At 58.7% G+C, this 26,945-nt stretch overlaps 5 protein-coding genes across 5 annotated transcripts; 4 read left to right on the forward strand and 1 right to left on the reverse strand.

Annotated features, from left to right (window-relative positions):
• The first annotated feature begins 639 nt into the window (after positions 1 to 639).
• Positions 640 to 7,788, forward strand: KCNK4 (potassium two pore domain channel subfamily K member 4). Its single transcript, XM_059931905.1, has 7 exons — positions 640 to 681; positions 1,915 to 2,180; positions 5,168 to 5,291; positions 5,426 to 5,586; positions 5,780 to 5,966; positions 6,476 to 6,615; positions 7,296 to 7,788. Coding segments are annotated over exons 1-7 (1,284 nt in total). The 5' UTR covers positions 640 to 680; the 3' UTR covers positions 7,701 to 7,788.
• A 622-nt stretch (positions 7,789 to 8,410) lies between these two features.
• On the forward strand, positions 8,411 to 11,191 carry CATSPERZ (catsper channel auxiliary subunit zeta). The gene is made up of 5 exons (XM_059929970.1): positions 8,411 to 8,431; positions 8,485 to 9,034; positions 9,910 to 9,989; positions 10,186 to 10,252; positions 10,975 to 11,191. Exons 1-5 carry the CDS (start codon positions 8,411 to 8,413, stop codon positions 11,082 to 11,084), a joined length of 828 nt encoding a protein of 275 aa, XP_059785953.1. The 3' UTR covers positions 11,085 to 11,191.
• Positions 11,192 to 11,925: 734 nt separating this feature from the next.
• On the forward strand, positions 11,926 to 19,724 carry ESRRA (estrogen related receptor alpha). Its single transcript, XM_059931906.1, has 7 exons — positions 11,926 to 12,136; positions 13,591 to 13,927; positions 16,871 to 16,987; positions 17,147 to 17,275; positions 17,695 to 17,862; positions 17,961 to 18,230; positions 18,655 to 19,724. Exons 2-7 carry the CDS (start codon positions 13,603 to 13,605, stop codon positions 18,912 to 18,914), a joined length of 1,269 nt encoding a protein of 422 aa, XP_059787889.1. The 5' UTR covers positions 11,926 to 12,136; positions 13,591 to 13,602; the 3' UTR covers positions 18,915 to 19,724.
• TRMT112 (tRNA methyltransferase activator subunit 11-2) lies at positions 19,673 to 20,594 on the reverse strand. The gene is made up of 4 exons (XM_059931908.1): positions 20,467 to 20,594; positions 20,269 to 20,370; positions 20,043 to 20,132; positions 19,673 to 19,955 (listed from the first exon to the last, which is right to left on the reverse strand). Exons 1-4 carry the CDS (start codon positions 20,542 to 20,544, stop codon positions 19,848 to 19,850), a joined length of 378 nt encoding a protein of 125 aa, XP_059787891.1. The 5' UTR covers positions 20,545 to 20,594; the 3' UTR covers positions 19,673 to 19,847.
• A 554-nt stretch (positions 20,595 to 21,148) lies between these two features.
• Positions 21,149 to 24,045, forward strand: PRDX5 (peroxiredoxin 5). The gene is made up of 6 exons (XM_059931907.1): positions 21,149 to 21,438; positions 22,632 to 22,766; positions 23,267 to 23,398; positions 23,471 to 23,509; positions 23,629 to 23,690; positions 23,799 to 24,045. Exons 1-6 carry the CDS (start codon positions 21,253 to 21,255, stop codon positions 23,902 to 23,904), a joined length of 660 nt encoding a protein of 219 aa, XP_059787890.1. The 5' UTR covers positions 21,149 to 21,252; the 3' UTR covers positions 23,905 to 24,045.
• Positions 24,046 to 26,945: the final 2,900 nt, after the last annotated feature.

Raw genomic sequence — 26,945 nt, forward strand, 5'->3', positions numbered from 1 at the left:
GGAAGTGAGGAACAAGGGATGGGGATGCAGGAGGTGCCCCACCTTGATTTCCCAGAGCTTGGTCCCAACCCTACCTTGGCCAATTCCAGATTGCCTCAGGGGATCCCCCACCCCTTTGTCCCCTGGGATCTCCTCCCTCATGAGTGCAGAGCCCAAGGGCCAGGCTGTCCCTCGGGGCGGGGAGCTGAGGGCCCTTCCCACCTGGTAGTGGGCCTGGAAGATGCTGGGAGATTAGAGTGGAGGCTGTCCGAAGAGGTGAGCCGGCTGATGTCCAAGTTGGGGCCGTGCCGCTGGCCACGCTGGCTGGCCAACAGGGCAGAACCAGGGCCCCGGTCTAAGACTCCAGGCCTGACCCAACGGCGACCCCTCCCGGGCTCCTCTGCCACTCATTTCCCGGGACCGGCCAGGATTGGGGGGCTGGGCAGCCGCAGGTAAGGGTCTGCGGAGAGCAGCGCCGGAGGCGAGGGCGAGGCACAGCAGAGGGAAGCGCGGCGCTGGAGAGGTTAAATGCGGGAGGAGGGGGGCTTCTGGCGGCGGGAGGGGGGTCCCAGCACCGGCGGCCGCCCGCTCCGCCCCTGCCGCTGCCGCCGCCTCCGCGGCCCAGCCGGCAGGCACCGGCGAGGCCGCGCCGGAGCCCGGGCCGCAGCGGCAGCCGCAGCCGCAGCCGCAGCGTGGCCAACAGTGAGTGCGGGGCGGAGAGGGCGGGCGCGCTGGCGCGGAGAGGGAGTGCGGGGCGGCGAAGGGCGCCGGCCGGGCTCCGGGGCTGGGGCGCGCAGGGGGCGACCGGCCGGCAGAGGCGCCCACCTCCCCGCTCGTGGGCGCCTCTGGGAGTCCTGCGGCCGTGCATCCAGCCGCCGCCCGTCACGCTCCGAGGCGTCGGCGTGAAGACGCGGGGAGGCCGTGGGAGCGAGTGGCGGGGGTGCGGTGTCTGGGCAGTGGGCGCTGCGCGGTGGCCCCGCGGTCTGGGTATGTGTGTATGTGAGTGTGTGCGCACAAGTGTGTGGGCCTCTGGGGGCCTTGGCCCGGCGCGCACGGCCCTGAGGGTCCGGTGTGCCCGAGAGGCCGGGGAGTGTGCAGGTGGTGTGTGTGTGTGCGCGCAGCCCGGGCAGAGGGGCCGCCTGGAGCCGCAGGGTGGAGCGTGGGCGCGCGGGTCTTTGTGCCCGCGTGTGTGCGCGAGGGCGCCGCCGCCCGCTGTCCCGGGGGCTGACAGCTGTCCAGGGGATGCTGCACTGGTCCGGCCCTGGTCGCCCCCACCGCGCTGCTTCCCGGAACCCAGTACCCTCCCTTCCCCTCCGCCCTGCCTCGCCTCTGCGCAGCGATCGGGACCCGCCCCAGGGTTCCTCGAAAGCCCAGCGGGGCGCTGGGGGACACTGTAGGCTCCCCGTCCGGTCCATCGCGTCTAGAAGAGGAGCAAGGAGAGGCAGGAGGGGAGCGAGAAGCCGCGAAGATGCTGCCGCAGCCCCGGCGGACGAGCCGGGATCCGCCATACCCGTCCCCGCCCTGCACAGTCCTCTGTGCCCCCTCAGCCTCCAACTGGAAGGCGGGTTCCCCACGCCCCCTCCAGGCCCCCAACATTTCCTCGCTCGTCCTGCCTCTCCCTCGGCAGGCTCGGTCTCTCTTTCCCCCTTCCACTCTCCTTCCTTTCCTTTCCCGGTGCCCTCTTATCTTCTCACACCCTGGAGTCCCCGGAGGGGGACTGAGGGCAGGGCAGTGGAGGTAAGGGGGAGGACAGAGGTGGGGGGACTGGGTGTGTCCTGGTACCAAGTGTCCGGCCAGAAGGATGTGAGGAGAAGACGTCTGTGGGTAGTAGGGCTGGGGGGCTCTAAGGCCATTGGGTGTGTAGGGGTTGGAGAAGGAGGGTGTAGGGGTGTCAGGTCAGGTTATTGATCCCAGCATCCCTGGTTCTGCCCACAGTGACTGCAGCTCCCCAGGAGCCCCCTGCCCGGCCTCCCCAGGCGGGCCGTGGAATTGGCCGGGCCCCTGGGCGCGCCATGCGCAGCACCACACTACTGGCACTGTTGGCTGTGGTCCTGCTCTACTTGGTGTCCGGTGCCCTGGTGTTCCAGGCCCTGGAACAGCCCCATGAGCAGCAGGCCCAAAGGGAGCTGGGGGAGGTCCGAGAGAAGTTCCTGAGGGCCCATCCATGTGTGAGCGACCAGGACCTGGGGCTCTTCATCAAGGTGCGTGGGTGGGGGAGAGCTCCTTCAGCAGTCACCCATGACCCCCCTGACACTAGCTGCATGCCACTGGGACCCTGTGCTGGAGTGCTGCTTCCAGACCCGCACCCCTGAAGGCAGGGTGCAGCTGGGGGGTGCAGGGCAGAGGCTGGGATCCAGGTCTTTGTGTTTTCAATATGGCGGCCAGGGCCGCATTTGTTTTCCTTGCTGTGCCTGGCATTGGATTCTCTTCCTAAAATGGCTCCTTCCATGTGTGATAGTGGTTGAATGAAGGAACGCATGAAGGAAGAAATGAATAAATGGCTGTAGCAGATGAGATATGTTACATTTTCTCAGGTCTAACTCACTGGTTTAGGGTTGCCAGATGAAGTCTGGAATACCCAGTTAAATGTAAATTTCAGCTAAAGAATGAATACTTTTAAAATATAAATATGTCCCATGCAGTATTTTTATTTGCTAAATCTGGCAACCCTACACTAGTTCCTATGCTTCTTTGAAGTCACAGATGCCTCAGAGAAACCCAAGAACACTGTGAACACTTCCCCACCCCCTACCTCCAGAAAAGTGCACATATAAACATGTACTGATGGTTTCGGAGGATTTCAGGATCCCCCAAGCTGGTCCATGCCCTCATGGATGCCAGGTTGAGCACACCTTCCCACCAGGACACATGCTTATGATGCGGAGGCTAGAGGGAGGGCGAGTCAGGGATGGGGTCAACTTTGGACCAGTGACTAAAGAAAGTGTGGGTTGCAGCCTTCTGGGCTACTGTCAGGCAAGCACCTCTGCTGCTCTCTCTCTGATTGAGCCACTGTCATATTTTAAAAAATAAAGTAACATTTAACTTTAATACATTAATGTTTATTATTTTATTGAAAGGCACCCCTATTTCCTGTCCCTTCTTTTGGAGGGAGGAGCCATCAACACGGAGCCTCGGTGTTCCAGCTGATTCCCAAGGTGGCAGGACCTGGAGCAGAGATGAGGATGGGGTGGGTCCAGGACACAGGCAGCTTGACATTGTCTCTGACACCTCCAGAATGCCCAGCAAAGCTCCGAGAGGCCTGGGTAGGAGAGTGTCTGGCCAGACCACAGGGCAGGAGGAGGGAGGGAATCTGACCTATTTTATCTTCGCAAAGGAATTCCTTTTTTCCTGGATTAAAAAAAAAAAAAAAAAAAAGACGAAGAAGAAGAAGAAGAAGAAGAAGAAAAGGAAGGGCAGAACCAAGCAAGGAGGGCAACAGCTGCTTTATTTCTCTTCCATAATTAGTCATGCAGCAATTATGCACCTACTATGTGCTAGGTGCTGTGCTGTACACCATAGGGTGAGCAGGGAAATTGATATTGGGGTGGAACAGATGCAGACTCTACCCTAGAGGATGTTACATCTAGGTGAAGGGACAAATCCATGGAAAGTTCACTGTAGGATTTAGTAGAAAAGGAGCTTTCATTACTTCCTTCTTTGTTAAATGCCTGTTGTATGCTGGGCCCTGGGCTAGGTGCTGGGGGCAAGGAGGGAGATGCCAGGGGCCTTTGGGAAGAGCTGGTAATTGAAATGAAGCAGGTGAGATGGGTAGAATTTAGAGATGTGTGATTGGGTTGAAAGAGACTCCCAGGCAGAGGAACAGCATGGGCAGAGGCGTGGAGGCTGGAAAGCTCAGAGTGTTTTGCAGTTCTTGGATTTAACAGATGCCTAGTCATTTGAAGCAAAAATTAGAACACACAAAATGACAAAGGATTTTTTCCCCTAAGTAGTGAATTTATTGGAAAAGTGTTGCAAAATAAAATTAAATCACTTTTAATTATACATTTCACTTCTTGGCTTTATTAAACAATTATTTCAGGAAATGGAATCATCTCAGAAAATCCGGGGATAAGGTCACTGTAACTTGAATTCCAAAATGGGAGTCCCAGGAGTGAAGACTGGGGAAAGGGAGGGTGGGACCGGATTGAGAAGGGGCTTACAGGCTGGGCTGGGGAGTTTGGACTCTATTCTGCAGATAGCAGGGAGCGACGGAGATTTTGGGCAGTCACTTTAGGAAGATTAGTTTGGAATGTGTCTTGCTAATGAGGACTTGCAGTCAGAGAGAAAGAAGGTGGTTTATGACCTCCCTCACACCACTTGTGTCTTGGCTCTGTGCTCCTTGGGGAAGGGCCCCTCTGCACCCCCTTCCCTTTATGCTCTGACCTCCATCACTTAGGGCAGTCACTCTCAAAATACAGACTCCGCCTCTGAGGGAGGCAGACTGGTTGGCAAGAGGGGCAGACACATGTCCATTTCATTAATTTAATCATGTTTATTGAGCACCTACTATGTAGCACAGGGTTTGGTTTGGACTTCAGCAGGGTGGGCAGGGGTTTATGTATCCATGACCCACCTAAAACTGGATGCAAAATTTGTTGGTATGTGAACCTTCCTGGAGGGAGGGTCCCTAACTTTCATCAGATTTTCAAAGGCAAGGGACTCAAACTCAGCTTCCAAAGGGGCAGTGGGAGTGGTGGGGTCTGTGGAAAGCTGGAACTCACTGGGCATGATCTCTACCTGGGGACTAATTTCACAAACACACAGTGCTTGCTTTGATGTGAGTGCTTTAACTCTTCACAATAACTCTATGAGGTAGGTACTATTATCACCATCCCCAAATGATAGATGCAGAAATTGAGGCACAGCTCAACTTCACCTAGCACCAAGATTTGAACCCAGGCAGTCTGGTCCCAGAGTCTGTGCTCCTGACCACTGTAAAACTGGAAATCTGTTATATGAAATTAAGGGGCCGATAATTCAAATGTCTCTAAAACAATGTGTTGGTCAAACAAAACTGGGCTCTCTAATTTGCAATGTCTGCTCTAAGGGATTGCCTTCAGGGAGACCAGAGGGCAGGGGAGAGCTGGGAGGGGTAAGGAGGGAAACACCTTGGAGACTGGAGGGCCAGGGGGTTGGCCAGGACGGGAGGGAAGGACTGAGGTTCCTCCTTATGCATCTTGTCCTGCAGGAGGTGGCTGATGCCCTGGGAGGGGGTGCAAACCCTGACACCAACTCAACCAGTAACAGCAGCCACTCAGCCTGGGACCTGGGCAGCGCCTTCTTTTTCTCAGGCACCATCATCACCACCATCGGTGGGGGAGGGGACTGGTCATGGGGTGGGGGTGGGGGCACGGGGTGGCTGGGCTTTCTCACTGGCGAAGGCGCAGGGGGAGGTAGGGGGGGTGCCAGGCAACCCCTAGAGCTGCTGCACGGCCCCTCTGCCCAGGCTATGGCAACGCGGCCCTGCGCACAGATGCTGGGCGCCTCTTCTGCATCTTTTATGCACTGGTGGGGATCCCGCTGTTCGGGATACTGCTGGCAGGGGTCGGGGACCGGCTGGGCTCCTCCCTACGCCGCGGCATTGGTCACATCGAAGCCATCTTCCTGGTGAGCTGCTCCACACCCTGCGCGCCCTTGCGTTGGGCTCGGGATACACTTCCCTACACACCCACCCGGCACGTGAGCGGGGGGCGCCTGAATCGCGCGAACCTCGGACACGGGCTCCCAGAAGAAGGTTGTGGGGTGTGAGAGCCGGAGGTTTTGGTGACTCCTCGGCCCTGCCTACTGCCCTTCCCTGCAGAAGTGGCGCGTGCCGCCGGGGCTGGTGCGGATTCTATCGGCGGTGCTCTTTCTGCTGCTCGGCTGCCTGCTCTTTGTCCTCACGCCCACGTTCGTTTTCTGCTACGTGGAGGGCTGGAGCAAGCTGGAGGCCATCTACTTCGTCGTGGTGACGCTCACCACGGTGGGCTTCGGGGACTATGTGGCCGGTGAGGCCACTTTCTTGGGTTGCACTTCCCTACCCACTTTATTCCTGCCCAGGGACTCTGCAATCTTGCTTCTCCCTCCAAGTTCCACAGGGCGCTTGTGCGCTCACACGTGCTTGCTCCAATCCCTACATCCACTCACTGAATGCACCCTCCCATTTTTCCAGGGATGCAACACCTCGTGCCCACTTACATTCTCGCGTGCTTGCACCCCACGCATGCTCACATATATTAAGTGACCCCTTCACACGTGCCACATTCTTGTACACGTGCACCCCTCACACATGCTCACATTCTTGAACGTGAGCACCCCGCTTACTCTTCTCTTGCACACCTTCAAGTCACTCCCACTCATCTTCTTGCATCCATTCGCGCACTCTAGCTCATACCCACTGTCCTGGGGAGGGCGGATCCTCTCAACGAGTTGGGAGGAGGGGCAGTGAACCAGAGACTCACAGGCTCAAGGCGTGTCTCACAATCAACTTCTTTCTGCCCTCCCCGTGGCGTCCCAGGAGCCAGCCCCAACCAGAACTCTGCAGCCTACCAGCCGCTGGTGTGGTTCTGGATCCTACTCGGCCTGGCCTACTTCGCTTCAGTGCTCACCACCATCGGGAACTGGCTGCGAGTAGTGTCCCGCCGCACTCGGGCAGAGGTAGGCGCCCCTGTGTCGACACCGCGCCTGCGCCGTGGCGCTGATGCACTGTTCACCAGCAGCAGGTTGACTAGTCTGCCTCCCTTCCAGAGTGTGGGCTCCCCAAGGCAGGGACTGAGGGAGCCCCAGTGTGCACCGGCCGGGAACAAAGCGATAAACTCTGACAGGTTTGCAGGTGACTCCATCTCTACTCTCATGGATAAGGTTACCAGATTTAGCAAATAAAGATGAAGGAAGCCCAGTTGATGTGAATTTTGGATAAGTTGCAAATAATATTTGAGTATAAATGTCCCAAATATTGCATGGGACATACTTACACTAAAATTTTATTTGTTGTTGTATTTTTATTTATTGTTCTAAATATTTTGTAGCCCCACTCCTTGCTCCCGGCCGTGGAGCGGGTGGAGGCGCAAAGGTCTCTGGGGGCACGGGAGGGAGAGCTGAAATAAAATCCGGTCGGTCTTTTCTTCTGGAGAAAAGGGCACTTCCGCGCAGATGGAGGAGGGGAGAGCATGTGGCTGGGTGATGAGCTTTTCCCTCCTCCGGCCTTTTCCCACTCTTGAGGCAGGAAGACGAGGCGGAAAAGAGGGGCAATGCCTGATTGGGGAAGGGGCAGGCTCCCGGGGTTGCGGAGACGGTCGAGGAGCCCTGGTCGAGGACTGCCTTTCCTCCCCGCGCAGATGGGCGGCCTCACGGCGCAGGCTGCCAGCTGGACCGGCACGGTGACCGCGCGGGTGACCCAGCGAGTCGGGCCCACGGCACCACCGCCGCCGGAGAAGGAGCGGCCACCCCTGCCTCCGCCGCCGTGCCCAGCGCAGCCCGCCAGCAGGCCCCTATCCCCTGCGGCCCCGGAGAAGACCGAGCCACCCTCCCCGCCCACGCCGCCCACCCCGCCCACGGCCTCCGCGCTGGACTACCCCAGCGAGAATCTGGCCTTCATCGACGAGTCCTCGGACACGCAGAGCGAGCGCGGCTGCGCACTGCCCCGCGCTCCACGGGGCAGCCGCCGCCCCCTCAACACCCACAGGAAGCCCGCGCGGCCCCGCGGCCCGGGGCGCCCCCGGGACAAAGGCGTGCCCGCGTAGGGGCAAGACCCCTGCCCGGGCCTCTCAAAGGGCTCCGTTCTTGCTCTCTCCCCGGCATGCTCTGCTTGTTTAACCAAAGAGCCCTCTCTCGACCGACCGGACTGAAACCTGGGGAGGAGGCTACGGGTTGCTTGTCTGCCACTCTCTGCTCCTGGCCCTCTCCTCACTTCATCCATTTCCAGAACCCCAAGGCTTTCTGTCTCGCTGTCCGTCTGGGCCTGTCCCTCACAACATCTCACGACTGTGCCTCAAAGCCTGCATCAATAAACGAAAACAGTCTGCACCGCTGCGGGCGTGGAGCTCCGGGGACGCGAGAGGGTGTGCGAGTGCTTGCGTCGTCGGGCCACCTCCGGGGCAAGTCAGGCCTCCCCCACGACCCCCAGGCCAAACCCTACCCCCCGCCCCCGACCCATCGGTCAAGGCGCGGCACTCTTGGCTGTGCTTGGACAGGTGTCTCTGCCTGGAGGTTAAGGGTAGGGTCTGGCATGGGAATCTGCCAAGATGGGCGGTGCGTCCATCCTCAGTACAGCTATGGGGGAAGGGATGGGGAGACATAATGGCATCTAGTGTGGAGGGCTGTAGCTTGAATTTTTCCCGCGCGAGACCCCCATCGCCATTCCGGACGGGACCCTGCCCCTCCCCCTTCCTGGAGCGTGACCCCTCCTCCTCGCCCCGAGGCCTTTGGCGACTGGGTCCGTTGGGGCAGAACCATGGAGGAAAAGCCTTTCAAAGTAAGAACTCTTCCTGGTCCTCCTCACCCTGTCAGCCCCCAGACTCATCCTAGGTCCACCCTGGGCCCCTGGCTATCCTCTCACTCAGCCCTGGCTCAGGGCAGCTCCCAACAATCACCCCCTCCCCATCCCCACCCCGGCAACTGAGTCTCGGCCCTGGATGGGCTCAGGATCCCCGCCCCCAGCCTGCTCTTCCTTCCCTCCCCAATTCTCCACGGCCCTTGGCTTCCCTCGGTGTATGTGGCCCACAGGCGTTGGCCAAGTCTTCGGGCCACCGTGGCTCAGGCAAGTCGAGCCCGCACGACATCCGGAATCTGTGGACCACGGCCACGCTGTCGCAGCCGAAGCTGAATGTGCCGCTGCCTACTGTCCGTGAGGACTCGGAACTGGAGGGCAGCAGCGTAGGCGGCAAGACTCGCTGGTCTTACAACCAAAAGGCTGGCCACGGCTCGGACGGTGGCTGGGAAGAATCGGATGACGGAGAGGACAAGGACAACTTCAAGCCAGAGGAGCTGGACGAGCACGCCTTGATGGAGCTGGAGATGCGCCGCGGCAGCTCCCTGGGAGGCCCTTTAGAGGAGGACGATTCCAAGACCGACAGCGGTCAGTGTGGCTTCACCGGGCTGTGGGCGCCCACAGGGCAGGGGGATGGCCAGGGCCTCAGTTTCTATTGCTGTAAAATGGGGGAAAACTGTGGGACCCAAGTTTCTAGGATTCCCTGGAAGGGGCGCCAACGCTAATCTTCCACGCCTTAAATCAACCAGACCTTCTAGGAACGCCCCCTACCGGGCAGGCGTCGTACAAAGTCCTGGGGTCATAGAGACTAGCAGGAAAATGCGCAAAGGCAGCGCGGTAGGACCTGTGCTTTTAATGGAATCACCCGGATAGTTGAAAGGAGGGAGTTAATGCCTTTTCAGTGGATTTGCGCTGCTTGAGGAGGTGCCTGTCTTTCATTCATTAAGTCATTGGTTACAATTTTTAAGTATTTACTTCCTACTTTGCGCTGTGCGCTGATTGGGACATGCCTCCCCTTTCTCCCCACCACCTCTGCTCTCCAGCCCTTCATCAGGGAATTGGAACATACAACAATATAACAACTGCCATTTATTGAGCACTAGCTGTTGTGCCAGGCACTGGGCTTCCCTTGCATGATCACCTTTAAACTTCACAACCTCCATATGCGGCCATTCTTATTATCCCATTGCACAGATGAAGAACTTGAGGGTCAGAAAGTCAGTCACTGGCCTTAAGTCTCACAAAGTGGGGCAGTCATAACTGGAACCTTGGAGGGTGGGACAACAAAGCCCAGGCTTTAAACCACTGTCCCATACTGTTTCCCACTAAAGTGGAACCTGGAGCTGGTCTCTGAAGCCCCCCCACCCCCACCCCCGGCCAACATGCCTACCCATACATCTCCTTTGCTCCAGGGAAGTCTCAGCAGTCTGCAGATGACTGATCCCTTTTTTCTCTTCTCCCAGAAAAGCCTTCCTCAGTGTCATCGCTCAATATCTCGAAGCACACACCCCATCGAGCGTACTGGGTGGAGCAGCAAAGCAGGGTTGGAGGCACCCAAGGAGACTGGGGAGTTTAGTGGGGGGTGGGGGATGGGCAGGTTGGGGGTTTCAGGGGTGAGAGGGTGGGGGGGGCAGGCAGGTCGGTTGAGGGTCTTGGGGCTGGAGGGAGCAGGTGGGGCATTTCAGCTGCGGGCAGAGCTGGAGTCCCTTGTACATCTGAGTCTCTTGCTGCCTCTCCAGCTGCCCCTGCCCCTGACTGAACTCATGGAGAATGAAGCTCTGGAAATCCTCACCAAAGCCCTCCGGAGTGAGCCTCCCCACTCCCCATCCCCCCAGCTCCAGCAAGAGACCGTGGGGGATTTTGCAGGGCTTCGGCCTGTGGGAGTGGGGTTTCAGGATGTGTCTGCCTTGTCAGATTCCCTTACTACCCACAAATATTCCAGAAGCCCCATGAAAAGTAAAAAGTTAGGAGACTGGGCACAGGGAGACCCAATGGGGACAGCATGGGGTGACCGTCAAGGGCCTGGGCTCTAGCCTCAGTGCAGCCCCCCTCAACCTGATGTAGGTTTTCTAAGGCTATTTCTTCACTTGCCCATTGGGGATGACAGCCTTTCTGTGGCCTTGGCCCCTCCCTGGTAGCTGTGAGGAGCCTTTGGACAGTGGATTATTTGAGTAAACTTCCTTTGGTTTGCCCTGCTTACCTTATGAATGTGGGGGTGGGGTGGGGAGGGCTAATGGCTGAGACTGGGTGGTCGAAGCGGTGTCCCAAAAGCTGCCTTCTCCCAGTGCCCTAATTCAGGCTGGCAACATCTCTAAACTTGCCTTCCTCATCCATCCTCCACTCCAACACCCCCATCCTACTCTGAATTCCCCATCTGTGGAGCACAGGTCTATGACTTGACCATTCGAAACAAACAAAACAGGCAGGTCCCAGTACCCTGGAGATCCAAAGTTGCCCAAAGAACAAAGACCAGCTGCTGGGGAGGCCATGCCCCTGCTCACTGCCCTGAGTGGAATTCTGCCCTCCAGGTTACCGATCGGAGATCGGCCGGGACCACTTCCTGACCAAGCAGCTGCAGCGATACATCGAGGGGCTCAAGAGGCGCCGGAACAAGAGGCTGCAAGTCAAGGTGATCTGAGAGCACCGCTTCGGGCTCGAGTGACCGCCCGACTCCAGCCCTGGTCCCAGATCCAAGCCCGACTCTGTCCACGTGGATTTTGAGCCCTAGAGAAATAAAAGAGTCTTCTGTACATGGTCCGTGAGTCAATGCGTGGCTGCCCGCGTGAGGCGGACGCACGTGGCCCCGCCTCTCCCTGTGACCTTCACTCGGTCACCGCAGTGACCTTGAGCGTTCTCGGTTCGGGCCCTATCGGCTCCGCCTTCCCGGGATTCGAAATCCAGGACTTCCTGCATGCATTAGGTCTGCTTCTCCCACTCCGGGTTCAGCAGCTTTGTGGGGATATTGGGTGAGCGGTTCAAGTGCCCCGATTGTGTTATCTTGGGGGAAGGCGGAAAAGAGAAAGGGACAGCACCTCCTTTCTAATTTGGGCTGCTAGGCTCCGCCCCTCATGCATATGCAGATACCCTAGCCCCGCGCTGGTCCCGCCCCCTCATTTACATATGTATATCGTCTCCCGGACCCTCCGAGGCGGCCGCTGAACTACCACTCCCATTTCCCTTGCGCACAGCGCACCCCGCCTCCTTTACGTAAGAACGCTCCTGGCCCCACCCCCTCCCGTAGCCTCTCCGCGTCTCCTCTGGCCACGCCCTCTCAGCGGCCGCATACGCAAGCAAGCACGCCGCTGTGGCTCGGCGGCGGCTGGGCGAGGCCTTCATGAAGGCCCGCCCGCTGGCTTCGCCGGCTCCGCCCCGACACGTCCCGGCGCGCAGGCGCTGCTCGGCCCACTTGCCTGATTAGCATAGGGCGCTGGGCCCCGCCCCCTGCTTTGCATGCGCACGGCCAGCCCCGCCCCCGCTGTCAGCTGGAGGAAGCGGAGTAGGAAGCGGCCGCGATGTCCTTTTGTGTCCTACAAGCCGCCGGCGGCGCCGCCGAGTGAGGGGACGCGGCGCGGCGGGGCGGCGCGGCCCGAGGAGGCGGCGGAGGAGGGGCCGCCCGCGGCCCCAGGCTCACCCCGGCGCTCCGGGCCGCTCGGCCCCCATGCCTGCCCGCCCGCCCTGCCGGGGCCCCAGGTCCGGGGGCGGAGGGGAGCGCCGCTGGAGGGTGGGCGGGCGGTGCGCCGGGGCCATGTGCGAGCGGGGCAGGGAGGCGGGCGGGGGGCGGGCTCCAGGCGGGGTCCGGCTCCGGGTCCGGCCCGGGTCACGGTCGGGACCCGGTCGAAAGCCAGACAGGGTCAGGGTCTGGGCGGGATATGGCGTCCAGGTCTTAGGGCGCCGGCCTGAGACCAGGGTCGGGCTTGGGCTTCGGATCCAGTCCCAGGGCAGGGTTCAATCCGGCACCTGGAGCATGCCGAAGCCCCAGGGGAGGGCCGGGCTGGAAGATGGGAAGGGTTCCCTGTCGGGGAAGGGGCTTTGAAGACCACGTGGGGGCGCTCGAAGGGGCCTAGGGCCACCCTCCTCTCTGGGTCAAAGGTCATCGCACTGGCAGGGGAGAACTTCCTCCTCCTTGGCGCTCCCCCATTACTTCCTGATAACCTGATAGAGGTCCCCCGCGGGCGGAGGGGGAGGGGAGGCGCAGCAACTTTAGGCAACTTCCCGTAGGTGTGCGCAGGTTGGGGGGGCGGGGCGCCCCGTGGTGGAGGACTCTGCGGCAGCTGGAGTGTAAGAGCGAATGTGCTGGAGGGGGTGCAAGGAGGTGGAGCTGCGCCCGCTGGTGTGCCTGGGGCAGGAGGTGGCGATGTGTCAGGTGTGAGAGGCTCTGAATGTGTTTCCACAAGGGACTATGCCTGTGTGTGTGTGTGAGTGTGGGGGCATGGTGAGAGTGAGTGTAAGAGTGTGTGAGCGAGAGTGTGATTATGAGCCTTGGGTGTGACTTTGTTATGGGGTGTGCACCGCAGTAGGAATGTGCGAAGGCAAACGGGAGCATGAGTGAGAGCTGGGGTTTGGGAAAGGACATGTGTGAGTGTGAACCTGCCCAGGAGAGTGATTGTGTGAGCGTGTGTGCGCAGGTGAGGACACCTGAGGACCCAGGTGAGTGGGAGTGTGAGAGTGTAAACACACACGCATGTGTGAGCACATCAACTGCCCTTGGGTTTGTGTGCCTCAGTTTAGTTTCGCTCTTGAACTGAGGATACCCAGGTGTGGGGGAGATCACTGAGCTCTCTAACATCTGGAGAAAATTTGAGAGGTATCTCACTCCTGGCTGGGGATTCCAGACGGGGTTGAAGGTTGCTTGGGCACTTAGGTTACCCTGTTCCTTGGCCTGGGTGGGAGTAGGGGGTTTCCAAGCCTCCTGCAGTTTCCCAAGTGGGAGACCTGCTGTCAGTTACTGGCTCTGGAGACTCTGTTTCCATGGCAACAGCGGGGGGGGCTCTTCATGGGCAGCCTTCCTTGGACTCTGTCCCCCCCACCCTCTTGCTGAGCCTGGAAGCCTGGCCCCAGGCCCGGGGTTGGGCAACCAGGGTGACAGGGTGTCTCCATCCCCCATCCCAGTGCCTCCCTGTGACCTGACGGGTCTCTTCCCGCAGGTGACCAGCGCCATGTCCAGCCAGGTGGTGGGCATTGAGCCTCTCTACATCAAGGCAGAGCCAGCCAGTCCTGACAGCCCAAAGGGTTCCTCGGAGACTGAGACTGAGCTCCCCGTGGCCCTGGCCCCTGGCCCAGCTCCCACCCGCTGCCTCCCAGGCCACAAGGAGGAGGAGGATGGGGAGGGGGCTGGGCCTGGCGAGCAGGGTGGTGGGAAGCTGGTGCTCAGCTCCCTGCCCAAACGCCTCTGCCTGGTCTGTGGGGACGTGGCCTCCGGCTACCACTATGGTGTGGCATCCTGTGAGGCCTGCAAAGCCTTCTTCAAGAGGACCATCCAGGGTGAGCCCCCACCCCGCTCCTGTGCCCTTCGCCCTCTGGGCCTGGCGCTCCCCAGTTGGTGCACTGCTGGGTGGCAGTAGGCCCCCAGGCTGCCGTGGTACCACTTGGGGTTGGCAGCCTGGAGTTCCCAGGCCCTCCTACCTCCCAGGAACGTCCTTTCCCTTAAGCGTTAAATAAAGCCACCAGGATGTGTTGATGGATTGGATGTGGGGTGTGAGAGTGGGACTCAAGATGCCTCCTAAGTTTCTGGGTACTCTAGGCCCAGCACCTTCCACAGCGGCTCTGAAAAATTCAAAGCAGCCTCTGCCTGCTCCTAAACTTTATTCTTGCTTCCAGCAGCTGCTGCCCTCTCACCAGCAGAGAACATGCCCCCTTTTGTGTTGATTTCCCCAAAGCAGCACGAGCACAAGGCAGGTTTTTATGGGTAACTGAGAGTGGCTACGTCATATTTCAGCACCTAACTTTAAAAAGACTATTAGGCATCCCTGCCAATAGTACTCACTGAATTTTTCTCACTCAGGAAAGCATATCAAAATACGAGTGAGCAAGACGGTGATGTAATAAGCATTATTTGGGATGTGCCCATTACTTATATTTTTATATAAACCATTGGTTACTTGGGGGTTATAACATGTAGCCTTTTTGAGAACATTTCTTGAGTGCCAGGCACTGTGCCCTGGTACATTATGCTCTCAGTTACCCACACAGCAATCTCTAAGGTGCCAGCACTATTATAACTGAAGCCCAGAGAGGTTTTCAAAACTTTGTTCAGGTCCCACAGGTAGAAAAATGGCAGAAACAAGATATGAACTTGGGTCGATTGAGGTCCAGAGCTAAGCTCGTAAAGGCCAGACTGTTGCCTCTGCTTATTACTAATAACTGAACTTTGGACAGATGCCTCACGACTGATTGTGACATTCTAGCAAGTTTTGACTTGGCTGAGACCCGCTGGTCTGAAAGCTCTGTGCTCCCTTCTGGCCCGAAGACCTGAGCCAACAGGTCCAGGTCCGGGTCCAGGTGTCTCCTACCCACCCTGGAATGCTTCGTTCTCTGTTGACAAATATTTATCGAGCACTAGCCATAAATAGTGATCATTTATTGAGCATTTAGGTGCTGTGAGCTGTGTTAAATGTCTTACCTTGATTTTCCCATTTAGTTCTCACAACTCACCTTTGTAAGAAGTAGTTTTTTTTATAAAGTTTTATATTTATTTATTTATTTTATTTATTTTATTTGTTTATTATTTTTGGCTACGTTGGGTCTTCGTTGCTATGCGCGGGCTTTCTCTAGTTGCGGCGAGCGGGGACTACTCTTCATTGCGGTGCACGGGCTTCTCATTGCGGTGGCTTCTCGTTGCGGAGCATGGGCTCTAGGCGCGCGGGCTTTGGCACTTGTGGCGTGTGAGCTCAGTAGTTGTGGCTCGTGGGCTGTAGAGCACAGGCTCAGTAGTTGTGGCGCACGGGCTTAGCTGCTCCGCCGCATGTGGGATCTTCCTGGACCAGGGCTCGAACCCGTGTCCCCTGCGTTGGCAGGCAGATTCTTAACCACTGCGCCACCGGGGAAGCCCAGAAGTAGTTTTTAATCATCCCAGTTTTACAGATGGGAAAACTGAGGGTTCGAGGGCTTCGGTGTGGGACTTGCCCAAGGTCACACCGTTGGTAAGTGGCAGCCTCCAGGATCCTTGCTCTTCACAAACTTGTGCTCTGCTGTCCTGACCACTGTTCCAGGTGTGGGGGCATAGTGGGGACTAAGGCAGGATCGCTCCTGTCCTCAAGCAGTTTACATTCCAGCAGAGGCGAGAGAGAGGAAACAATGAACCGCACACAGCTGTTACAGTACAGCTGTGGTGAGTGCCGGAGGGCGAGGAGCAGGGTGTGTGCCAGGGAACCTGGCTGGGTCTGGGACTCTAGAGTGCCTCCCTAAAGAGGTGTCTTGAGCTGAAGAAGCCCAGGTAGGGTGTAGGAGAAAGCAGGCTGTGAGGAGAAATGCACCACTGGACCGCTAGGGAACTCCCTGTCTTAGGTTTAATAGGATGCCTCTGTGTTGACAGTAACCAAAGGAGGCAAAGACAGAGCAGGAGGGGAGGTGACAGTGACTCTGGTCAAGGGTAGAAACAGTTGCCAGGGGCAGAAGAGGGGCGCTTCTGGACATATTAGGAGGTGAAGCCCACCAGGATCTGTCAGTGGGTTGGGTTTGGGGTGTGAGAGAGGAATTAAAAATGTCTCCTAGATTTCTGCTTGAGCAGCTGGACAAATGGGGTTGCAGGTTTTGGAGGGGTAGGTTGGGGGCTCCATCTAGAACTGGTTAAGTTTGTAGTGTCTTCCAGGCACGCAGGAGGAGGCAGTGGGATACGTCTAGAGTTCAGGCTGGTCTAGGCCAGAGACGGAGATTTGAAAGCCCACGACTTGGTGAGGTCACCATTGGAGTGAGTCAGTGGAGACAGGTCGGAGGGCCACCCTAGGGGTCTTCAATGGAAGGAGCGCGGGCCGATGCACAGAAGCCACAAGGTGGCAGTGAGGTGGGAGGAAAGCCGGGAGTGTGGTGTCCTAGAAACAAAAGAAGAAAAGTGTTTCTAGGAGGGATCAATGGCATTAGATGCTCCATTGGGCCAAATGACATAAGGATGAAAACTGACCGCTTGATGTAGCAATGTGGAGGCCGCTGTGGCCCTTGATGAGAGCAGCACAGCCCAGAAACGTGACTTGACAAGAAGCTTGGGCCAGGTGCAGCCCGACTCCTCTGGTCCCAGCCCCTCCCTTGCCCAGGCCGGGGCCCCTAGCCCAGTGGCCTTTCCCTTCAGTGCTCGGGCTTCCCTGCCCCATTCACAGCACTCCTGATCTCCCCAGACCTGTGCTTACCTGGGGTGAGTCAGGGCACTCCTGTCCACTGGGCCTCCTCTGGGCCCCGGGAGGCCGCCACTGGAGCCCTGCCTCTTCCTGGCAGGGAGCATCGAGTACAGCTGTCCGGCTTCCAACGAGTGCGAGATCACCAAGCGGAGACGCAAGGCCTGCCAGGCCTGTCGCTTCACCAAGTGCCTGCGGGTGGGCATGCTCAAGGAGGGTGAGCGCTGGCGGGGTCCTGGGCAAGGCGGGGGCGCTGGGCGCATGGGGTCGGGCTGGGCAAGGCCTGAGAAGTTCTGGCGGACTGGGCTGGGCAGGTGGGCTCTGGAGAGCAGGCCAGCCCCAGCCCCATGAACACAGCCCTGTCCTACAATTCAAGGGGTACGTCTGGACCGTGTCCGGGGTGGGAGACAGAAGTACAAGCGGCGGCCAGAGGTGGACCCGCTGCCCTTCCCAGGCCCCTTTCCTGCTGGACCTCTGGCAGTAGCTGGAGGCCCTCGGAAGACAGGTGAGAGCACAGTGGGGTCTTTGGGGGCTCTGGGGTTGGGGTGGAGCTCGGACATGGGAGACCTGGCTGACGTCATTCACCCGGGATAATCGTTATCTTGGGCACTGGGACCCAAATCTTCCCTTCATCTATTCGTTTACTCATTTCCCCCAAGAAGTATTTACAAAAATACCCTTTTCTATGTCAGGCCTTGAGCAGTACAGCTGGGAGCAGGGAAGGTTTTCTAACGCTCAGAACCTGTCCACAAACAGACGCTTTCCCTGGGAGATAGTGCGGCCCTTCCCGGAGAGAGGTGTCTGAGCCTGGCTGGCCAGTGGCTATTGAGGAAGGCCACAGGGGGACTGACTCTGGGAAGATGCTTGACCCTGAAGGGCTGGCAAGGTGATGAATCCGAGTGCCTCTTCCAACTATCACTGCAGCCCCGGTGAATGCACTGGTGTCCCACCTGCTGGTGGTTGAGCCTGAGAAGCTGTATGCCATGCCCGACCCGGCGGGCCCTGACGGACACCTCCCAGCCGTGGCTACCCTCTGTGACCTCTTTGACCGAGAGATCGTGGTCACCATCAGCTGGGCCAAGAGCATCCCAGGTAAAGGGCCCAGGCGATGTGGGGCTTCCCTGGGTAGGCCGGGCCATGCCTGCTCTGGTGCGCTTGCTCAGCCAGCTCTGCCCCCCACTGCCCTCCAGGTTTCTCGTCACTGTCGCTGTCTGACCAGATGTCAGTTCTGCAGAGCGTGTGGATGGAGGTCCTGGTGCTGGGCGTGGCCCAGCGCTCACTGCCACTGCAGGATGAGCTGGCCTTTGCCGAGGACCTGGTCCTGGATGAAGAGGGGGCTCGAGCAGCTGGCCTGGGGGAACTGGGGGCTGCCCTGTTGCAGCTGGTGCGGCGACTGCAGGCCCTGCGGCTGGAGCGCGAGGAGTACGTCCTGCTGAAGGCCCTGGCCCTCGCCAACTCAGGTGAGCCTGGCCAAGTGCGACAGGTCTCTTTATAAGGCCCTCTGGTTTTTAACTCTGATGGTGGCACAGTCCCATTTTGCAGACAAGGAAAACTGTAGCTTAGGGGAAGAACAGTGACTTCCTGAAAGTCACAAGGCCAGGCAAGGACAGGTCCAAGAACTGCACGCAGCATTTTGAGCCCCAGTGTCCATACTTTTGTGGAAAGGTGAACCATTTAGTGAGAGAAAAGGTGATGGGGACGGGAGGTGGCCATAGCCGAGGGAGAAAGGGTGGGCCCTGGCTCATGGGCAGGGGCAGTGGGTGGTGCTTCAGCAAATCCTTGTCTGGCTCCTGGTTGGGACCCATCCAGCAGTGCCCAGGCAGATGCGGCTCTGCCCTTTCTGGAGACGGCCCATGTGAACAGCTCTCTCGCCTTTCCTTGCAGACTCTGTGCACATTGAAGATGCTGAGGCTGTGGAGCAGCTTCGAGAAGCGCTACACGAGGCCCTGCTGGAGTACGAAGCTGGTCGGGCGGGCCCCGGAGGGGGTGCTGAGCGGAGGCGGGCAGGCAGGCTGCTGCTTACACTACCGCTCCTTCGCCAGACGGCAGGCAAAGTGCTGGCCCATTTCTATGGGGTGAAGCTGGAGGGCAAGGTGCCCATGCACAAGCTGTTCCTGGAGATGCTTGAGGCCATGATGGACTGAGGCGAGGGCTGGGCACGGGTGGGGGTGCTGGCAGGACCCGCCCAGCACGGGGTCAGCCCCAGTGGGGCAGAGCTGGGGTCTGGGCAGTGCCACAGCCTGCTGGCAGGGCCAGGGCAACACCATCAGCCGGAGCAGGCCCTACGCCCTCCCCTCCCCCCTCCCAGGGGGGTGTCAGAAGCTGGGAACGTGCATGCCCAGGCTCTGGGCACAGTGCTGCCCCTCGCAAGCCATAACGTGCCCCCAGGGTGTAGGGGGCCTTGCGGAAGCCATAGGGGGCTGTAGGGGACGTGTGTGTGTGTGTGTGCGCGCGTGTGGGGGTGGGGGTGGGGGGCAGAAGCCTGATCTCAGGGAGGGAAGGGAGTGGAGGCCACAGTCTCCCAGTGGGTGATGCTTTTGCTGCTGCTTAATCTGACTTCCTCTCCAGAACAGAGAGGGATTTGGAGAGCAAAGGCCCCTGCTCCCTTCGCTCCTTTCCTCATCATTTGCATTGGGCATTACTGCCCCCCCCTTGAAGCAATAACTCCAAGCAGGCTCCGGCCCCTGGGCCCCTGGGGTGGCCAGGGCGCCCCCATCAGCTCCCACCCAGCCTCCTCACGGGGTAGGGAGAGCACTGTCTCTATGCCCTGCAGAGCAATAACACTATATTTATTTTTGGGTTTGGCCAGGGAGGCGCAGGGACATGGGGCAAGCCAGGGCCCAGAGCCCTCGGCTGTACAGAGACTCTATTTTAATGTATATTTGCTGCAAAGAGAAACCGCTTTTGGTTTTGAACCTTTAATGAGAAAAAAAATATAATACCGAGCTCAAGAACACCGTGTGTTTGGTGTGTCACTGGACCAAGGGTTGGGGATACACAGGATAGAAGTAGCAAACAGGATATACGTAAACAAAGATACACACGCTCACAAAATGAAAAACGGGCCTGGCACGCTTTTAAGTCTCAGTTTCCTCATCACTCAGCAGCATGTTGGGGATCCCACGGCTGATGGGGAACAGACGTCCCGACTCTGGGCACTGCAGGGTGCCCTCCAACACATCCACCTGCGGGAAGAGGGGAAGAGAGCTGAGCACTGACAGCCTCCAGGTGTGGGTGTATGGCCAGGAAGCAAGTAACGGGCCGGTTCTCACCTCCAGCAGAACGTGGTGCATCTGTCTCAGAAATCTCTCGTCATGCTCATATCCCTGAATCGGCTCTTTGGGCACCTCGACCAGATGCAACTGTGGGCAAGAGGCCTAAATCATCTCTGGGTATCCCCGTCACTCGCCCTGAGGCCAGGCTCCCTGGCCTGGTGTAAAGGGCTGCGGTGAGACCCCCCCCCCCAAGGTGTGCACGGGAGAAAACGAGGGTCCTCACGGTGTCGGCAGCCTCCAGAAGCGCCGCCCACTCCACTTTGGGTATCATACGAGCTACGAAGTCGGGGTTGAACTCCACAGGGCTGATGCGGACCTCGGTGGCCTGCGCGGTGGAGAGATTTAGTTAGGCAGGGACCAGATCTTGGTTCTCCTACCGCCGCCCCCAGGAGAGGGGCCCAAGATCGCCCCCGGCCGGTACCTGGAGGCGCAGGGGGAAGCCACGGGGCCCCACCCCCCGCACATGCGAGCTCAGCAGGTTGTGGGTGAGCAGCTTCATGTCGACGCTACGCGCTCTCGCAAAGCCGGAACCGGAAGGAGGCCAGATTCCCCTCGCGTCATTTCCGGGGCTGCTCCGCTCTATCCTATTGGACAGCTGGGAGGAGCGGAAACGGCGAACTTACTAAACTTCCCGTGCTCGCCGGAGCGGAGGTCGGATGGGATCAAGCGCTGCTCCCGGAAGCGTTTTGGCAGGGGATTGCTACGGCGCAGGCCCAGTGGTTTTGGCTGAGGCAAACCTCAAATTGCTACAAGTCGTGTACAATGCAAATATGTAAAACAGCTGCAATGCAGGGGCCTTCGTGGAATGCAAAGTAAATATGCTTTACTCCTACACAGGCGCCTGACACCATCGTTCCTCGGTTAAGGAACGGAAATACTGCCCCAATCCGTAAATTATGCCAATCAAAACAGCAGCACCCTATCCTTGCATGCAAATAAGCTGCCCGGCAGCCGAAAGCTCCGCCCATTTGCAAGTGCGCAAGTGATCCAGTCCCTAATGCAGATGAGCCGAGCCGTGTCGAAGACTCTGCCCTGAGCGCGGCGCCCGCGCCTGCGCAGTGGAGGCGCCTCGCAGTGGGCCGGGGCGACCTACGCCCCGCCTTTTGCTCCGCCTTTTGCAGGATTGCGTGGTAGCACCTTTGTCCCGCCCAGCCTTCTACCTTAGCCGTGAGGCAGGGGCGGGGCAATTGTGGCTTCGAGGCCCGGTATGCGGCTGGCGTGGCTGTGCACCCTGGGCAGTAGAGCGGGCTCGGCGGTCTCTCGGGTGGCCGTCGTTGAGTGTGCGGCAGCGGCAGCAGCGGGAGCTGGAGGGTGCGTGAAAGGAGGCCTAGAGTGGACGCTTGGCGGGGTCCGAGGTTTCAGAAGCGCTGCTGTAGGCATGGCCCCGATCAAGGTGACCGTTGGCCCAGCCAGGCCTGACCTCTTCGCGGCCCCCCCGGCCCCCCGCCTGTTTGCCCAAGCCCCTTCGTCCCGCTTGTCTGGGGGAGAGTCACCCTCTTTCTTACCCTCCGGACCCCTCCCCGCTGCCCTAGAGGCTCCTCCCGCCGTCTGTCCCCCCTCATCCCTTCATCAAGACCCTGTGGCTGCAACGTTGTCGCCAGTTTTAGGGGCCTCGTGCCCCATCTCCTGGGACAGTCAAGGCTTTTGGGCCTTCTCCTCGTCTCCCTTCCGCATCCACCTTGGGACACCTGTGTTGAGTCTTCACCATTTTCAGGAGATTGATTGAGTACCGTGGCTTCCCCCACCTTATGGAACCATCTCCTTTACCCTTTTCAATCCCCGTACGTGCCCTCCTCCATACCTTCCCACCCCCATTGCACTCCACTCGTGGCCAATTCCCACACTTCTGAGTTTTTCACCCTTCTCATCTTCTGGAACCATCCCCAGCTCCTTGGGAGTCCCCTTTGCCCCACAGTCTTTTGAGATCTCCCCCCTCCTTCTGCTTCATCCTACAACCAACTGCGGGGTTTCTCAGAGGCACTCCCCTCACCCCTGACTTTCCCCCCTTTTCTCTACCTTCTCTGGCCCCATGAAGCCCTCACACACTCCCAGGTAGACTGATCCCTCCCCCTTCAAGGGATTCCTTCTTTTATTCTCTACCCTCTGGATGTAGGAACCTGCACCCCACTCCCCAACTTTCCCACCTTCTGCTGCCTTCCCTTTTTCTCTTCTTGAGGGTGGGACACCCAGCCATGGTCGGGATCCCCTCCCTCCGTGTTGTCAGGGCCTCCTCCTCCCCTCCTCCTCCTGCCCATCTACCCCAGCCCTTTCCTGTAACTCAGCTTGTTTACTCAACCTCTTGCGACACCTGGAGAGGACTCTCCCGTTTTCTGTGGTCACCAACTGGCCCTTAAGAGGAATAGGGCCACCTTGAAACCTGGAGGATGTGGGGTAACCAGGTGGTTGCTGGGGAGGGACCTCTGGAAGCTCTGACAGGGTTGGACTTTCCCGCTGGGTGTCAACCCTGGCTCCACCGGACCAGGCAGGGCTACTTGGCCCGTTGTGTGCCATCCACCACCCGCTGCTGCCCTGGCCTTGGCCTCCTGCACCCCCCCTCACTCCTTACCTTGGTGTCATTCCCTCTAGGTGGGAGATACCATCCCATCGGTGGTGGTATTTGAAGGGAAGCCTGGGAACAAGGTGAACCTGGCAGAGCTGTTCAAGGGCAAGAAGGGGGTGCTCTTTGGAGTCCCTGGGGCCTTTACCCCCGGCTGTTCCAAGGTGAGGGCTGCCCTTCTGGGGCTCAGCAATTGGGATCTTGTGTACATGTTTGTATTTTTCATTAGTCCTTTACATAGTCCTGGGGTAGCTTGTACCAAGAGGATGTAGATGATGTGACAGTTAAAAAACCGTTATTGGGTTTTTAAAAAATAAGTTGAGGCTGTGAACAGGTACCAGGAATGTAGGAGAAAAGGTGATGCAATGAAATCCAACACTTCTCATTGATCCTGCTGGGTGACAGGCACTGTGGAAGGAACTTGGGACTTGGGTGAATGAGACATAGTCCTGCCCATGGGAAGCTCACGGTCTTGTCCAAGGAACACTTAAGTTTGGATCCGAGCTTCCTAGTGGCCAAGGCAAAAAGGAACTGTGGCTTACACAGTTCTCATTGTCTGATCAGAGCTGTTGAAGTAGAGAAGTGAGGAGGGCCTAGAGATGAAGGGTAGGCTGAGGAGCAGAGGCAATTATCCATCTTCTGATTCTTTGTTTCCCCTCCCCAGACCCACCTGCCAGGGTACGTGGAGCAGGCTGGCACTCTGAAGGCCAAGGGGATCGAGGTGGTGGCGTGTCTGAGCGTTAATGATGTCTTTGTGACTGAAGAGTGGGGACGAGCGCACAACACAGAAGGCAAGGTGAGGTGTTGGTCCTGCGGGGGATCAGGGGCCAAGCAGGAGATTTTTCTTGTGACCTTACTTTCTCCTTAGGTTCGGCTCCTGGCCGACCCCACTGGGGCCTTTGGAAAGGTGAGTGCACCCGCCCCCCCTAGCCTCCATCTTGGAAGCAGGGACTTGGAGGGACATGGCCAGTGTGGGGACCAGCCAGGTCTGGGAGTTCCTGACCTTTCCTTTGCTTCTCCTTTCAGGAGACAGATTTGTTACTAGATGATTCACTGGTGTCCCTCTTTGGGAATCGACGGCTGAAGAGGTAAAAGGAGGAGGGTTTCCTGCACGGTTCCCCTGCTACCCTGCCTGTCTCCATTTCCAGCCTCCAGGCCCAGGCTGTTGCAACTGGCCCGGCCCTTCTTTCTGGCAGGTTCTCCATGGTGATAGAGGATGGCATCGTGAAGTCCCTGAACGTGGAGCCAGATGGCACGGGCCTCACCTGCAGTCTGGCCTCCAACATCATCTCACAGCTCTGAGGCCTCGGTCCCAGATGTACTCCTTCTATTCTTTCCTATTTCATCTGCCCAGCCCTGGGCAGAGGGCGCCAGCCTAGCCTCAGCTGGGGCTACTCAGTTGGAACTTAGGGCCAGATTTCTGTAATAAACACTTCTGGTTCATGTCTGTCTCCTTCATTTCGAATTCCTGCTTTTCCCAGGGCCAGGCCTCATTGACAGTCAAGCTGTGAGGGTAGTGGGCAGGTGCTGAAGGGGGGACTAGTAGGGGACCCTGATTTAACTTAGGAGGTAGTCAGAGAAAGTCCCTTGAAGGAGGTGTTATGAAGCCTCCATCTGCAGGCTGAGAAAGGGCCAGTGGTCTGAAGAGTGAGGGAAGGCGCTCACCTGTGCAGGGGGAGCTCACCTGGGAAGGCCCTGGGCAGACCTGGGCTTGCCTAGGGCCCGTGACCTTTTGCATCTGATATCTGGGTGATGGCTGATCTCATTTTGACTGTAGACCTCAGGGTAGAAACTTTGTCCCAAGCGCCCCCCCCCCCCAACACTTGGGCCAAACCTCAGCCCCACCATTCTTTCAGATCCTGCTGAACCCCTTCTGGGAGCACCCACATCCCAAGAAGGGCCCCTGGCCACGTGGGACCATCTGATGGGCAGAAAGGGCTCCGTCAGTGGAGGCAGTGCCGGTTGAGTCCGGGGGCTTCCTGGGAGCAGAGTCTAGGTGAGCTGTAGAGGGGAGGAGATGCTCGTGAGACCTGCCCAGCAGTGGGTGTACTGTGAGGGGCTGGGGGTCAGGGAGGCCAGCGGGGCTTGGGGCTGAGGTCCACGGCCGTCTGCAGGCCCTGCCCCCTTGGGCCTCTGCCTCTTGTCCCTGGGAAGCCCTGTGTCTGGCAGCAGACAGTGATTATTAGACACCTGCCGCGTTGAGCTCACAGCCTAAGGGAGGCAGGTACTCGAGTTAAACTACAAATCCTCGCCACGACCCCTCGCCTGTGGGGTGTGAGCTCTTACTGCTGTGTTATGGCACAGAGAGGTTAGGTAGGTAGGCCTGGCTCATGCAGCCACTTCAGAGGATTTTGGACTTGGCCCCTGGGAACTTTACTCACGAGTGGCACCGCCCTGCCATGTGCCCTGTCAGCACCAGGCTCCGAGGGGCCCTCCCTGCCCTGCCTGGCCATCTGCGGAGGCTCAGGGCAGGTGCAGAGCTGCCTAGGGCGGGCTGAGAGGTCTCAGAGAAGGTCAAGGAAAGGCCTCTTGGAGGACAGCCCTTGAGGCAGTGGGACCAGTGCTCCAGATGGAGGGAGCAATGTGACCGCAGGTATGGAGAGTGGAACAGCCCCAAGGTGCCGCAGTGCTGGGGCAGCTGAATGAGAGGATGCCGGGAGGGCAGCCCTGTAAGCTGCTTACCTTTCACCCTGCGGGCCCCTCGGGCCAGTGAAGGATGTCTGCAGGGCAGTGACCGGTCAGATTCCTACCTGGGCTCCTGTGTGGACGTAGAGTTGGAGCGGGGTGAGCAGGGAGCAGGGGAGAGGCCAGTGCGGGGCAGGATTGATGACCGAGTGACGTCCAGGAGGTGGGTGCTGGAACGGGGGGACCTGTGGGTGTTGGAGGGAAGGGTGAGTCCAGGGGACCACTTGGCTGGAGGTCTAAGGGGTGGTGTCCACGTGGGTGGGCCCTCAGCAGGGGGCCAGCCTCCCTGCAGGGGTCCCAGCTGCTCAGCCTGTCTGAGATGGCCAGCCCACTGACCTTTGTCCTTTCAGTTCTCTCCCACTGTCTGTTACCCCTCAGGGGTCCTGGGCTGGGGTGGGGCAGGGGGCTGACCACCCCTCCAGCTTCCCAAGCCCTTGTAACCTGCCCCTGCCAAGCCCTGGGTCACAGTGCTGTCCTGGACCGGACGGTGGGAAGGCCCTTTCTTTCCCGGACACCATCTCTCAATCCTCGCATCATACAAATGAGGAAACTGAGGCGTATGTAGTTTCCCCCATGGTCACCTGTGCGCACACCGGTGAGTGGTCTGGAGCCCCTGGGAGCCCCAGGTAGAGGGAGCATCGGAGTCAGCAGCTGGGCTCTCAGAGCCTGGTGTCTGCCAGCGTAGACGGCAGGTCAAATGGGCCCCCTGCGGGCTGGCACCCTTATTCCTCTTCCCAGCCGAACTTGGGCCACTCTGGCAGCTCCCCACTCTCAGGACAAGCCCCGTCTCCATGCATGCCACCCAGCTGCCTCTGTTCCTCCGCTCCTGGCCTCATGTCTGGGCTGGCTGAAGTCCAGTGAGGCCTCTGAGAGGAAGTGTCCCCTCCAGGGTCCTGTTGCCACTGGCTGGGCCTTTAGGGCAGGATGAGGGGGCTTCCAGGGTCGGGGTGGCCCCTTTGGACAGCATGATGGGAGTTGGGTGTGGGTGGAGGTGGGCCTTTGGCCTCAGTGGCCCTGGATGCTGGCCGTGTGGCTCAGCTTTGGTGTGCTGGGTGTCCTGTGAGCTGCTCCAGGTGCTGGAGTGCCCAAGATCAACCATCTCATGGTAAGAGCATCTGGCAGATCTCCCCCTCCAGGGCGGACAGGTCAGATTTCAGGCCTATAGATAAGGGCAGGCCAGGCCACTGTGGCCTGGACCAGCAGGTTCTGGAGGCCTGGGGCTACACATGACAGAGCACTGGACGGCTGTTGGTGGCCTAAGGGCCAACATTAAAATCAATCAACCAACCCTGAAACATTCACCCGACACATCTGCAAGTAAAACTCCTCGGCATGTCCTGACCTGCCCAAGGCCACAGCAACTTCTACCTAGAAGGTCAAGGTTCTTGCTCAGTATCAGCGATTCTGAGCCTTTTCTGGGTCAGAAATTCTTTTGAAGTATTGCTAAGAGCAATGCCCCTTTCCTTAGAAAATGCATGTCTGAATACGTGTGCACACACATGGACACCTACATGCTCTTTAAAAGTTTCAAGGAACTCCTAAAGTCCTACCAGAGTTCCAGGTGAGCCCCGTCCCCGACCTGGGAGGCATCATAGCAGAGTGGGGTTGCCAGGCTTCGGGCTCAGACCACCAGACTGTGAGTCCCAGCCTGCTACTAA

This window comes from Balaenoptera ricei, chromosome 8 (genome assembly GCF_028023285.1).
Source record: "Balaenoptera ricei isolate mBalRic1 chromosome 8, mBalRic1.hap2, whole genome shotgun sequence".
NCBI lineage: Eukaryota > Metazoa > Chordata > Mammalia > Artiodactyla > Balaenopteridae > Balaenoptera > Balaenoptera ricei.

Coding starts and splice junctions, on each gene's coding strand:
- PRDX5 (XM_059931907.1), top strand. CDS start 21,253: ATGCGGCTGGCGTGGCTGTGCACCCTGGGCAGTAGAGCGGGCTCGGCG. Junction 23,510..23,628: donor CCACTGGGGCCTTTGGAAAG/GTGAGTGCACCC, acceptor TTCTCCTTTCAG/GAGACAGATTTGTTACTAGA. Junction 23,691..23,798: donor GGGAATCGACGGCTGAAGAG/GTAAAAGGAGGA, acceptor TCTTTCTGGCAG/GTTCTCCATGGTGATAGAGG.
- TRMT112 (XM_059931908.1), bottom strand. CDS start 20,544: ATGAAGCTGCTCACCCACAACCTGCTGAGCTCGCATGTGCGGGGGGTG. Junction 20,371..20,466: donor GCTTCCCCCTGCGCCTCCAG/GTACCGGCCGGG, acceptor TCCACCGCGCAG/GCCACCGAGGTCCGCATCAG. Junction 20,133..20,268: donor TTCTGGAGGCTGCCGACACC/GTGAGGACCCTC, acceptor TCTTGCCCACAG/TTGCATCTGGTCGAGGTGCC.
- ESRRA (XM_059931906.1), top strand. CDS start 13,603: ATGTCCAGCCAGGTGGTGGGCATTGAGCCTCTCTACATCAAGGCAGAG. Junction 13,928..16,870: donor CTTCAAGAGGACCATCCAGG/GTGAGCCCCCAC, acceptor TCTTCCTGGCAG/GGAGCATCGAGTACAGCTGT. Junction 17,276..17,694: donor TGGAGGCCCTCGGAAGACAG/GTGAGAGCACAG, acceptor CTATCACTGCAG/CCCCGGTGAATGCACTGGTG.
- CATSPERZ (XM_059929970.1), top strand. CDS start 8,411: ATGGAGGAAAAGCCTTTCAAA. Junction 8,432..8,484: donor TGGAGGAAAAGCCTTTCAAA/GTAAGAACTCTT, acceptor GACTCATCCTAG/GTCCACCCTGGGCCCCTGGC. Junction 9,990..10,185: donor GGGTGGAGCAGCAAAGCAGG/GTTGGAGGCACC, acceptor CTGCCTCTCCAG/CTGCCCCTGCCCCTGACTGA.
- KCNK4 (XM_059931905.1), top strand. Junction 5,587..5,779: donor ACATCGAAGCCATCTTCCTG/GTGAGCTGCTCC, acceptor CCTTCCCTGCAG/AAGTGGCGCGTGCCGCCGGG. Junction 6,616..7,295: donor CCCGCCGCACTCGGGCAGAG/GTAGGCGCCCCT, acceptor CTCCCCGCGCAG/ATGGGCGGCCTCACGGCGCA.